The following is a 12,443-nucleotide window of genomic DNA, read 5'->3' on the forward strand; positions in this document are numbered from 1 at the left end:
GAAATCGATTAATTGCAACCCAACGAACATGAGCGTCTCGCATTCTATTCCATAACCCAATAAGCATTTCTTTTTGGCATGACTTGGTAAATGTAGAATAGTTCACCTTGGTTTTGGATAAAGTATTATATATTTAACCCAAAATGTTTTCTACTTTAGTGCGGCACAGTACTTTTTAGGTCGTGTGTAAGGAGTTACAACGAAGAGCATGTGAACTGGCAGTAATCATTTGTTTTTACCTTTCTTTTTTTGTTATTTATATATAAGCTACGCTATGTAGGTAACATTAAAAATAATTTACTCACTAAATCAACCCCTACATTCTTGATTTTTTGGTGTGGGGATTTCGGCAGCCGTTTGGCTTACACGCATAAGAGGTGCCGAACGTGTTTGTCCCCCGGGTCACGAGGGCATGATTTCGCCGTTAGAAATGGAGGGTTTTTTGTAAAAACAATTTTCAAAGAATTTCATGAATTCATTAAGTGAAGTTAAAAAGTAAATTTGGCGCCGGTGATAAAAGGAAAAAAATCAAAAGGACAACTTTGTGGTCAAGGATATCGGAGAATACAAGGATCGATAGGCAGGTAAGCTCATTATACCCTTGCAGAGGGTATTTTAAAATTGGTTAGATGTTTGTAACGCAAAGATGGAGACATTTCCAACCCCATAAAGTATATATGTATATTCTTGATTAGCATGCAGAAGCTGAGTTGATATAGCCATGTCCGTCTGTGCGTATGCGCTTTACTCAGCCATCTTAAGAGATATTGGGATGAAACTTGAAATTTGAGCTACTTATAACCCGGGTGAGATAAAGTATAAAGCATAGCAAATAGAAGAAACATTTTCATAAAAATTTGAGTATCCCCATGAAATTTACTAATATGATAGTATTGGATATAAAACCTTGGATCCCAAAAATTGAATCTGATCGGATCAGCCGAATATTCCCTAATTCTATAATTCTATATTAGAGATGGGCATGGGCCTCCTTATTTGAGGCCCGGCACAAGCATAGAAATTTTTTTAAGTCACGGCACGGCCCATGCCCATCTCTATTGGAAATATTTGTATTTACTCGATACAAGGTATCGAGAAAGAGTATCGATACTAGCAGAGTTGTCAAATGGAATTGTGGCAACTCTGGTGACAACTTGTCACTTGAAAGTCATGATAATTTTTTTTAAGAGAATCGCTTTTCTTTTTTGACGATGGACGACTCGTTTTTCGGATTCGATTCGACAATACCGGTAAGCCCCAATATTAGCTAGAGCTGAATTATATATAAGACAAACTGGAGAATGCCTACTTTGAGACCGGCAGTTGATATTGACTTGTGCGTGTTGCAAGCCAATTTGGAGACAAAAAGATCTAGCTCAGCTTTTTCAACCGATTCCATTAATTTTCTGTGCCCCCTTATGAAATGGCATTGACCCAGAGCCACTTCGACGGCTAAAGCATCGAAACCAATATTTTTTCAGAGAGATTCAAGAGTCAACCAACATGTTCGATTTTTTCTTCTTTCTGTTGCACAGGATGACGATGGCGGCGACGGCGGTCCTATGGTCGAGGAAGAGTACGATGCCTTGAACGATGAAACATTTGGGTCTGCCATAAATGGCGATTGGGAGGAAGCCCACGAATCGCTTGTGCGGCTTGGGGGGAGTGGCGAGAAAATTCGCAGAAGGCGCCTTGATGGAGACGGATTAGAAGTTGGTAATCTTATTGAGCACGGAGGCAACGGGGATTTGAACTTTCGGCAACAACATGCCCACCTGAATTCATCGGCTCCCACATCCTCAAGCAGCTCCACACCAGCGGCGCCGGCGGGACAATTTAATCTGTCTTACAACTCGCACTTTGGCGGTCCACGTAATGTAGGTGGCTCCGATGACTTAGAGCTCAACTTGTCGACAATGAAGCTGGACGACGTTGACATGTCCTCGTTTGGTGATAGCGATACCAATGCCAGCGTGGGTAATCGAGTCAACTTGGATGCTGCTGTGTGGGCGGAACCATTGTTCCGGGATAATTTACGTAGTGCGTTTAAGCCACAAATAAAACCGATGCCAGAGCCCAATGCCAATGTCCGAGTACAGCAAATGCAACATCCGGCTGTTCCTAAAATCTCAACACTAGAGGATATTGAACGCAACTTGATCATACAACAAGCAATACAGAAACAACAACAACAACAGCAGCAGCAACCACAACAACAACAGCAAATCTCAGATCGTAAGATCTTTGATGACTTTAACCTGGCCAATAGGCATCATTCGGCCACACCAACTTTACCCCAACATATGCAACAGCAGCAGCAGCAACTACCACCACAGCAACAACAGCCACAACTGCAACAGCACAAAGGTAAGAAGCACAAAAAACAGCCAAAAAAAAAACACTTAGAGTACATATCCGCTCAATCGTAATTATCACTTCGGAGAATGTCAATCTGTCAACTGTTTCCCAATCCTTCTTTTCATTTATGGTTTAATAATCCATATTTTCAATTAGAACTTTATTTCAAGATTTAACTTAGATTTCGAGTTGATAGATAAAGATATCTTTATGAAGTCTAAGGAAGATCAATTTGAAACAAACAAGTTTTACCTGGAAAGTGAATGTTTACCTCGCTTGCTTTGATTTAAAGTCAGACGTTTCTTTTTTGAGCTGTTTCCATTTAATTATTACATCATAACATCATAATAACCATTTCGTGGAATAAAAAACGATATCAAGTAGACTTTTAGGGCCACAGTTCGTTTAAATTTTCTGTAATGGTTCTACAGCTCGAAATCCGATATTTGATTTAATACTTTGAGATAAACTTACACACTTAAACTTCAAATTCACTTTATTTTTCGTAGCATTGTAGTTCTTATATGTTCTTAATATATATATACGTTGCAGCTCCCCCTGGATTCCTAGCTGGTCAACAACAGACATCTCCACCAAGGGCGAACATGGGGTTCCAACCTTTACCGGGATCGGGACAAATGGGACCTGGTCCTATGCCAGGTCCTGGTCCTGGTCCTGGCCTAATGCCAACACCACAATCGCAGCAGCAACAGCAGTTAAACGGAATGCCTGGAAATCGAGCGCCGCCTGGATTTATATATCCACCAAATATGTCGGCAAATCTGCCACAACATCATCCACTACTCCAGCAGCACTTTCCGCTTGGTGTCAATCAGCGACCACTGCCAAATCCACATCATCTGCCCACAGCACTCAACAACTTTGCCATGCATCCCAGCTTTAATGCAATGCGAGCCTCTGGCATGCATCCAGCGGCAGCGGCGCAGGCTTTTATGCAACAACAGCAACAACAACAGCCTCGCATCCCGCCCCAACAAATGCACCCAAACAATCTGCTCAATCAGCCGCCCAACTCAATGTACAACATGTTTAATATGCGACTTGTGCAGGAAATCCAACAGAATCATCCACTGCTTCAGCATAATGCTGTAGTATCACGCCAACAGCAACAGCAGCAACAACAAAATCGTGCCGGATCCGTGATGAGTGATCGCCAGAAGCTGCAGCAACAGCAACAGCTTCAATTGCAGCTCCAGCAACAGCAGCTTATCAATCGTCGCAATGACCCGAGCGGCGTCGTAGGCTTGGGAGCAAATGGTAATCTTCCCCAGAATGATTACGATGAATACGCCAACCTTATGAGTACACGCGACAAACATTGGCTGATCGGAATTCAATTGTCCCAATTGAATACGGACACCCCTTACATTGATGACTACTACTACACTGTGTACAGGGAGCGCAAGGCCGAGCAAAATGGTCAAGTGCGTCATAGTCAGGCGCACAAGGATAATCAATTGAATCATCCATTGACCCAGCCCAGGGGCCATGCTCAGTTGATTCTTGTTCAGTTGGGCAACAAGAATGGATCACGCAATGGCCATGGGCATCGTGAGCGTCGCAATTCTGAAAATACTAGTGGCAATCACTCAACTGGCGGCGGTTCGAATAGTGGGAGTGGCAGTGGTGTGGGCGGTAATACCAATAATATACCCAATTACATTTTCTCCCCATTGAAATTTGAGAATTCCCTGGGCAAACTGCAATATGGCAGTGTGACAGCTCCAAGGAAAATAATTGATGCCGATATTATGGGCAGTGATGCAACGGCAGATGGTAGTACCGCATCGTCCGGATCGACCACATCAAGAACCACAAATGCTGCCAATGTTAAGTCCAATGCAGATACTCCATTGCTACCGGGCACTGGAACTGGCTGTGAGGTGACACCGAGCAGCATGCGTAAATCGCGTCACATTTTGCTGCACATTGAGACACTTTATCGGTATCTATTGAAACTGGAGGACCTGGAGAATCCAGATGTTATGGCGACTATAGTGTTGAAAAAGAAGAAGGAAGCCGAACGCATTGCCGCACTAGAACAACTTGAGATGGCCCACAAGACACCAGAAGAACGTGCCGCCGAGGCTGCGAATCCGCAGTCCATGAATCCGCAGCTTAAAAACAAATTTAACTATGAAATCGAGCCAAGTGCTGTGCTGGTGAATAAATTAAAGGCGGGCTTAACATTCGATAAAGTTCTCGCCATGATGAATGTGAGAAAGGGCAAGGTAAGGTCTTTGGTTCTGCTTGTCCACATTTGGATGATTCTACAGATGGACTTAAACATTTTTTCAGATACTCTTACGCCGGATTATGCCATTCATTTCGGGTCAGAGTGTATGCTGGACTGTCTGGAGCGGTATATTCTGTTCTCTACAAAATGTCGTTAAGAAGGACAGAGACGATATCGAGGGAATAGTCTATGCTCTTTATCCTGAGTTTAAGAAACACATTGGCGATGCCAATTTCGAAACGCTGGTTACTCTTTCGTCAGCTGTGACACTCAATGACAAGAAGTTGACTGGCATCTTTTGTAGCCGCGTAAGTTCAAAGCCATTTAATTTGCTTTAACTAGCGCTTTATAAATTTGTATTCTCCCTATAGTTTGGCATACTGTCGCTGGTTGCTTTAATTCTACGTGCACAAGCCATTTACGTGTCTGGCAGTGATGCAACATTTGGTGAGGAGAATAAACAAAAGTGGCGAGAATTTCTGGCCCAGGTTGCATCCTGCTTGAATCGCACCATACAAAATCAGACCATTTCAGCAGCCATTGAATCGGATGCAATCCAACCGCTAATGGATCATTTTGCGCGATTTAAAGATTTAAAATTAGATGCCCTATTGGCCTTAATAACCGAGGCCAAACATCAGATCGATTAAGTTACGGAAGTATGTTTTGGGGTTTTTATTTTTTGTTTTTATTATCGTGTCTTCATTTTTCGCGCGCGCAATTTTGTATGTTAACGAAATTTGTACGATTTTTATATAAGCAAAAACAAAACAAACAAAAAAACAAAACTCTAAGTTCGCTTTGTTCATTCGATCCAATGTATATGCATATGTATTGTGTGTAAGAATTATGTATCAATTACTTACATATGCATTTCTGTGTTTACTTTAACACGTTCTACACGTCGTAATAAGCAAAAAAGATTGCAAACATCAGGGTATATCGAAATCTCTCTCGCTAGGAGTAGATTTTGAAGTCACTTGATAAATGTACTCATGAATTATATATACATAACTAGGTTTTGAAAGCAAAAGAAAAAAACACAAATTGTTAAATTAAAATACTTCTTTTATCCAAATTAATATGCACTTTACGAAAAGAAACAACAAGAATTTCTTTTTAATGGCATGATAAGTTTTGCTCATTGTACATATATCATTTTTGTAATTGATAAGGAAAACTTGTCCAGCATTTTCTTTTGATAGAGATTTATATAGAATTGAGCGACCTCCCTGTTTCATTACAATTCCTTTTTTTTTTTTTTATATGTATACGTATATATGATTTTAATTGTTAGCATTACAATGGAAATTGCATAGAGTTTACTTAAGTTTAGACATTTTTAAAGCACCTAAAACGCATACAGGCATTCATCATCTTTGCAAAACATATATATCGTTTATATACATAATTAAGTCGATGCATGGATACAGAAATACAAGCATAGAAAATAGCTAACTACGTAATTAATTTGCTGGATCTGTAAATATCGGTCGTAAAATGTTTCATTGAAATTAAAGTGATGATATAGGGTTTATTTGAATCAAAAGCGTTCATCACGACGAAGACATTCAGCATAAATGTTATTTGCATTGTGAGACAAGCACATTCATTATTTATTTGTTTACTAGATAACAAAACAAAAAAAATAACAAAAAACAAAATCAATGTTCAAAATTGTGATAAATTTTGACTTTTGTAAGACAAAAATTGTACTTGAATTCATTCATCTTGTCCCCTATTTATCTATATATTTTGAAAAACAACTAACGGATAAATATTTGTTGTAAATTCCGCTGTCGAAAGGGGTTTAATTTTATTGTATCTTTTCTTTTTATGCTTATTTTCTGGTCTCTTATAATTTTCCCTCTTGAAAGTTGTCTAACTTCTTGTGTGTTATATGTTGTTTTTTTCGATAAATATTTTATTTTCATGTGCTTTATAATAATTGTATTTATATAAATTCGTATTAACATATATACTACTTGAAAAGTACGCTTTTTGGAATCGAAACGATAAAATTGGGAGAAAAAATATAAAAAAAAAACAGACACACACACACAAAGTAAAACATTGAAAATAGAATACCTATTTAAGAAGATAAATGCTATGCAATAATTATGGTAGATGTATCTGTACAACATGCAAACACTTCAATATTTTCTATATTTCAAATATGTTTGATGAATATTAAACACAGATATAAAATTTATATGATTTCCGAGAGTTTAATAAATAAAGCATAAAATTTCACAGACAAAAGTTCTTTATAGTTAAAAGGGTAAGCAAAATTTTATTGATGGTGGTAGTGATATTTATTGTTACAACATTTCATGACATTTATTTGACAGCCACATTTGGTCAAAAAGAAAAAAACATTTGTTTAATTATTACTATATATACAAAGGATGAACAAAAAAAAGAAGAACGAATTAGAAATCGCATACGTTAATTAAATCAAACGAAGCATTATCAATAATTTAGATCTCACATACCAAAACAAAGTCGGTAAACCCCGCTTATCTAAACGCCATAAAGTTTTTATGAAAAACGTAAGTTTTAGGATTTAATTTTAACGGTCCTGACGGTCATCATAAATATTGGAGGGATCCACGTCACACAAGAGTCACATGTTGTAAGCGAAATCATGGAGGTGGATCTATAATGATATGGGCGGCATTTAGTGCTAAAGGAAATGTATGTTTTGTATCCAGTCGAATGGTGAAGATTGGACTTTTCAACAGGACAATGCGCTAATAAAAAAACTTTTTAATGGCTTTCACATATAGCCATTTTACTTAGGTATATGTATTCTTGATGAGCACAACGAGACGAGTACAAATAGCCATGCCCGTCTGTCACGATCAACGGAAACTCCTCCTAGACCGTTGGAGCTACAAAGTTTAAATTTGGCATGAAGGCTTGTATATACTGCAGCGGTTGTATATATCAGGATTCTGCCGGATCGGACATCTATAGCTCTCATACAAACGACAAGTCGCGAACAGTAACTTTTCTCAATAACTAACGTTATTTTCTGAGCTATTGTGGTAAAATATAATATTGGTGAGTTTATTCCACCCATAAACGACTGTGCTAAGTTTGATCAAAATCGGGTGACTATATCATATGGCTCCCCTAGGAACGATCGGTGGAAAACAGTGATTTTGATCAATAACTTCGTTATTTCCTATGCTAAGATTGTAGGCCTTTCTTTCGCAAACATTAGGCTGTTTAAATAAAACGTTTTTCCACTTTGATGGCTATAGGTAAGGAAGAGTTACCAAAAAAGTTGCAAGGGTATACAAAGTTTGACGTTTCGAAGTTAGCCCTGGCCCTCTGGTTTCATTTGTGGCCTAAACAATCTGCAGCACTTTTTTCAGTGTTAATCTAATGAAATAATGAAACTATGAAATGGCATAATTTTGTAGTTGCAGCATCTAAAGTTTGCAGGTGATTTACACATAACAAGTATCATTTTAAAGGTCAATACAACTCTATTCTATTTTGTGAAGTATTAACCCTGTACTAGACAATACGGTTCGGGTGAAAGGTGTTTTTCGACTTCTGATTATTGGTAAAGACCTCCTTTTTGCGATGGTTTATCTATTTTAGTAGACTAGTATAATGAAAGCAATGATCTATTTCGTGCTCTTAATTTGAATTAAAAATTACCGGTGTCATTGATAAGTTATCATTTATCGATCGCAGTTATCGAACATCGACAATGTGTTGTCGTTTATCGAAGAGATCTTAAGTGGCAACTCTTTGTGCTCCATAATTTAAAAAAAAAAAACATAAATATTTCATATTATTTGATCAAAATGTACAAATTTGCTTTGTATTCGCTTACAGGCTGGTACTGTGGCCGATCAGAATATGAAACAATGCTGGAAGTTATGTGTCCTCGCAATGTGATGTAAGTTTGTACAGGCTTTTCGTACATATTCACATATTTTTTTTCAGTGACTCGGAGCTTCTGATCAAGGTCATTAAGAAGGAGTCTGAAGCATTTTCCAAAAATTTCTTATTAAAATCCAATGATATACTGGACTTGGCCATTGAACAAATCAAATCAAGCGATCTGGATATAAGAAATAAGGTAGGACTAAGTGAACGTTGGTCGAATACATTAAGTAACTTGTCAAAGCACTAAATCTAGGGCCTGGCACTTTTAAATAAACTGATCTATAGAGTTCCCTGCGACAATGGGCCAGTTTTTCCTGGAGCACTCTTGGCACGCGGCATCTACTTTGTTCAAAGGCAAAAATATAGAGTAAGCAATGAATGTTATTGATAATGCAAATGCCACATATGTATGTGTATCCATATTTTCTGCAATGATTTAGCTGGCAAGCAATGACTTAATATGGTATAGAAGCTTGGACTCCAGTCACAAGTCTCCTGAGGAAATTCTTTTGGCAGAGATTTTGCTGTGCTTGTCATTTTTTAATTTGAGGGAACTTTATTCAGCGAAAGAAGTTTTACATCGTGTGAATGCTATGGGTAATACTAATACTAAGATTTGCCAAAAAGCTAAGTTTTAAATATCCATTTTTTTCATTCTAGATTCCTCCATTCTTGAAAAAAGTGGTAATTAACAAAGGCTCTAGTATCAATAAAACAGAATTCCCTTTGCTTATAAAGTATAAATCGCTTCTATGTGTATCGTGGTGTCTTAAAGAAAAACGAAGGTCGCTTTCTTTGTCCTAAAGACCGAATGCTCTTTCTCGATCCTTGGGGATCGCCCTGTTTGCCAATTTGTTACCTATGCCAATATTCCGTTTCTCCAATATTTAACTACATATGTATCTATTCATAGCGTATAGTCCGTATGATGCTTAAACCATCACATTTATTTCAGAATTATTTGCGTTTCTGTTACTTTTGAGAAGATTCGAAAAAGTAATCAACTATGACTCGAAGAATTTTCGTTTTACCACTAAAAATATTCACGGAAAGGGGAATCCTGAAAATGAATTGGCCAAAAATTCAAAGTGTTTGTGAGTGATAATGCGAATACTTAAAACCACAATGTTTTTTCAATTGTTTAACGTTCTTTTTTGTTTTATACAGTAACGTAAAAGTTGGACAACAAGAAAAAATTATTGCTAACCAGTCAATCGAAAAAGGGGAAATCGTTGCGGCAGAAAGACCTAAGTATTTTCAGTTCAGTGCGCCTTTCCTAAACTGTGAACTGTGTGGAGTCCTTCAGGAACAGCTTTACACCTGCCCAAATTGTCGATACAGAACCTATTGTTCGAAAGTATGTCTGGAACTCGATTACGAAGATCACAAAGATGAATGTTACGGCTATAAAGTTGGCATAATACAAATGCTTGAAGCGAATTTGCTATTCCGTTTATTTGTTCAGACTGCTAAGTATTTGGCAGATGTATTATTCTTTTTTTTGTTAGATGGCGGGTATGTACTTATACATAATTAGTATTAGCAGCAAGCACTTTAAATCCTTTCATTTCATTTTTTTCATGAACAGAATGATAACGGATCCTCTGGTTGCATGGAAGTTCTTTGTTGAGTCTGCCAGAGATGATTGTCGCTCAGACATCATCATTTACAAATTTTTGACACTCGAACCTGACTATGATCAAATAAAGTCCGAGAAGTGGCAGCAAATGGTTGGCACAGCATTTCGTCTAGCGGTCTTTGTCTATAACGATACAGAGATAATCAAAACATATTTTGGCCTAATAAAGCTAACAAAATTTGACATGATAAATGTGATGGCAGCACTTCTATTGCGTTTGAACGCTCATATCACATTAAAATGCCAAAGAGAGAAATTGTTATGCCCGGTGAATTCTCGTTTGACTTCCGAATTACAGGATAAAGACCAAGAACAGCTATCGTCATGTGAAAGGGCTGAACGCATGAGAATCAACGCATTTCACTATTACAAAATTAATTCTACTGCCGAAATTGCAGATAGTTTAAACATGTTTTTAAAACGTGACCTGCAAAAACGATATATTACGACTAAAAACAGATATCAGAACAGGAGTCCATTATCTGAATATATGAACAAGCTTATTAATTTATGTCTACAGAACCAAAAAATTGATTCAGCTTCTATTTTGATTAACATTGCTCATACGACCCTAAACGATATTGAATTAAATAATTCAAAGCGTTATGAAAAAATGATCGACATTGCAAAATATTTTTATCAGTTTCTAGATGAGTACTTTTCTCCAAATAATGCAACAAAATTTTTACATCAGGAGAAATTATCGTTATGTGCATCTTTCGATGCATTTCAAAATGTTAGCAAAGAGGAAAATGTTGAAATCAGGTAAAATTAGGCCTATAACAAAGGTGTAAAATTGATTATAAATTATGGTTTTTTTTCAGATCTTGCGCTTCTGATATATATATCGGAGTCACAACTAAGAAAGTTAATGCTGGAACAGAGCTTTCTATGGGATTAAGGCCACCTCATCAGAACTTCTGCAATAGTTTATCAATAGAATTATTCGATGGCGACAAGTTTATAAGAAGAAATTGTTTAAGGGCTGAAGTGAGTAGCTTAATAAATAGTTAGTGCATTTGTCCTCTTAAAAATTATTTTTCAGCATCCTAGTCTTGGGTTATTTTGTGGTGTTTGTGAAAACGAAAATGTAATTTCTCCAGCTAATGACAGCTGTTTGGAATGTGGTGCGCATTATGATGATCTATTGGACCAAAAAATTGTGTATATTTCGTATCTTGAGTCTGAGATATTAAAAAAGGCAAAGCAACATCAAGGTATAAACAAAAACAAGTAACAAATTAATGCCATACAATTACATTTGTTTTTAATAATATTTCAGATAATGAACATGACCTGGCTTTAATGTATGGCACTTACAATATATTTCTGAGCAAGCATTTTACAGAAGGACATGACTTACCTTTACGTGGTGCCCTTAAGTTGGCAAAGTTTCTAGCTATAAAAGGTAAATAATCATCTAATTATTGTAGTGGAATTAACAAGACCCTTTCTATTTCCCTTAGGATTTGTTCAACATGCTAGTGAAGTCTTGCTCAGTTTGGTTTACATTTACATGGAAGTTTCCTATTTGTACGAAACAGATATTTGTACAAAAATATTTGATATTATTCAAATCATAATGGAACATTGCGCTGAAAATATGTTAGTTGAACGAAAATTTAACAATTTGCGAAATGTGTAATATCTATAAGTATATATTTTTTTTCAGAGATATTTCTTCGGAAATAGAACCAACTTATTTGACCAAGCTTCTGGAAAGTTCACAATCTATATTAAACAGGCAGGAAGAGAATTTGAAGTTATTCGTTGATGATGAAGATCTTTTTGAATTTTGTATGAAACAATCTACAAACTATAGCAAATGGAAGCAAATTATTAATTTACACTACCTTATGCCTCAGAGTGTGCGAGATTATCTATATAAGATTGAAAGCAATGAATCATAATTAAAAAGATATTCAAATTAATAAGAAAATACATATTATTGAAACTATTTAGCGCTTCTATCGTACTGATATACTGATTATATGAATTTTCAATGAAAAGACGCCACCACACAGCAGATAACGCGAAAGTTGTTTAAGCAATGGAAACACGTTTCATTTAACCTCTGTTTGTTTATGCTATTTCTGCATAGATGCGCGTACTCTCTCTCTTTTAACGCAAATGTTGGGAATTATGCTCGCAGATTACGAATCGGATGCACGTTCTTCAATCATAACGATCTTAGCAAGAATTTCGACACGGTCTCTTGCCATTTAGATCGTGCCAAACAGTTAATGTATCTTTAACTGAAACGATCGTTATAAATGATGA

At 36.8% G+C, this 12,443-nt stretch overlaps 2 protein-coding genes across 2 annotated transcripts; both read left to right on the top strand.

The window, feature by feature from the left end:
- The first annotated feature begins 1,132 nt into the window (after positions 1-1,132).
- Positions 1,133-6,872, top strand: LOC6651441 (protein PAT1 homolog 1). The gene is made up of 5 exons (XM_023180194.2): positions 1,133-1,250; positions 1,536-2,367; positions 2,911-4,610; positions 4,678-4,923; positions 4,987-6,872. Exons 1-5 carry the CDS (start codon positions 1,212-1,214, stop codon positions 5,263-5,265), a joined length of 3,096 nt encoding a protein of 1,031 aa, XP_023035962.1. The 5' UTR covers positions 1,133-1,211; the 3' UTR covers positions 5,266-6,872.
- Positions 6,873-8,357: 1,485 nt separating this feature from the next.
- Positions 8,358-12,124, top strand: LOC6651442. Its single transcript, XM_047009866.1, has 13 exons — positions 8,358-8,534; positions 8,582-8,717; positions 8,778-8,891; positions 8,965-9,121; positions 9,185-9,208; positions 9,480-9,618; positions 9,692-10,039; positions 10,113-10,928; positions 10,988-11,153; positions 11,209-11,380; positions 11,446-11,571; positions 11,630-11,768; positions 11,836-12,124. The coding sequence occupies exons 1-13, from the start codon at positions 8,440-8,442 to the stop codon at positions 12,071-12,073; spliced, it is 2,670 nt and encodes an 889-aa protein (XP_046865822.1). The 5' UTR covers positions 8,358-8,439; the 3' UTR covers positions 12,074-12,124.
- The last annotated feature ends 319 nt before the right edge of the window (positions 12,125-12,443 follow it).

The sequence above is a fragment of the Drosophila willistoni genome, chromosome 3R (genome assembly GCF_018902025.1).
Source record: "Drosophila willistoni isolate 14030-0811.24 chromosome 3R, UCI_dwil_1.1, whole genome shotgun sequence".
NCBI lineage: Eukaryota > Metazoa > Arthropoda > Insecta > Diptera > Drosophilidae > Drosophila > Drosophila willistoni.

Coding starts and splice junctions, on each gene's coding strand:
- LOC6651442 (XM_047009866.1), top strand. CDS start 8,440: ATGTACAAATTTGCTTTGTATTCGCTTACAGGCTGGTACTGTGGCCGA. Junction 10,040..10,112: donor TTTTTTTTGTTAGATGGCGG/GTATGTACTTAT, acceptor TTTCATGAACAG/AATGATAACGGATCCTCTGG. Junction 11,769..11,835: donor GAACATTGCGCTGAAAATAT/GTTAGTTGAACG, acceptor ATTTTTTTTCAG/AGATATTTCTTCGGAAATAG.
- LOC6651441 (XM_023180194.2), top strand. CDS start 1,212: ATGGACGACTCGTTTTTCGGATTCGATTCGACAATACCG. Junction 2,368..2,910: donor ACAACTGCAACAGCACAAAG/GTAAGAAGCACA, acceptor TATACGTTGCAG/CTCCCCCTGGATTCCTAGCT. Junction 4,611..4,677: donor TGAATGTGAGAAAGGGCAAG/GTAAGGTCTTTG, acceptor ACATTTTTTCAG/ATACTCTTACGCCGGATTAT.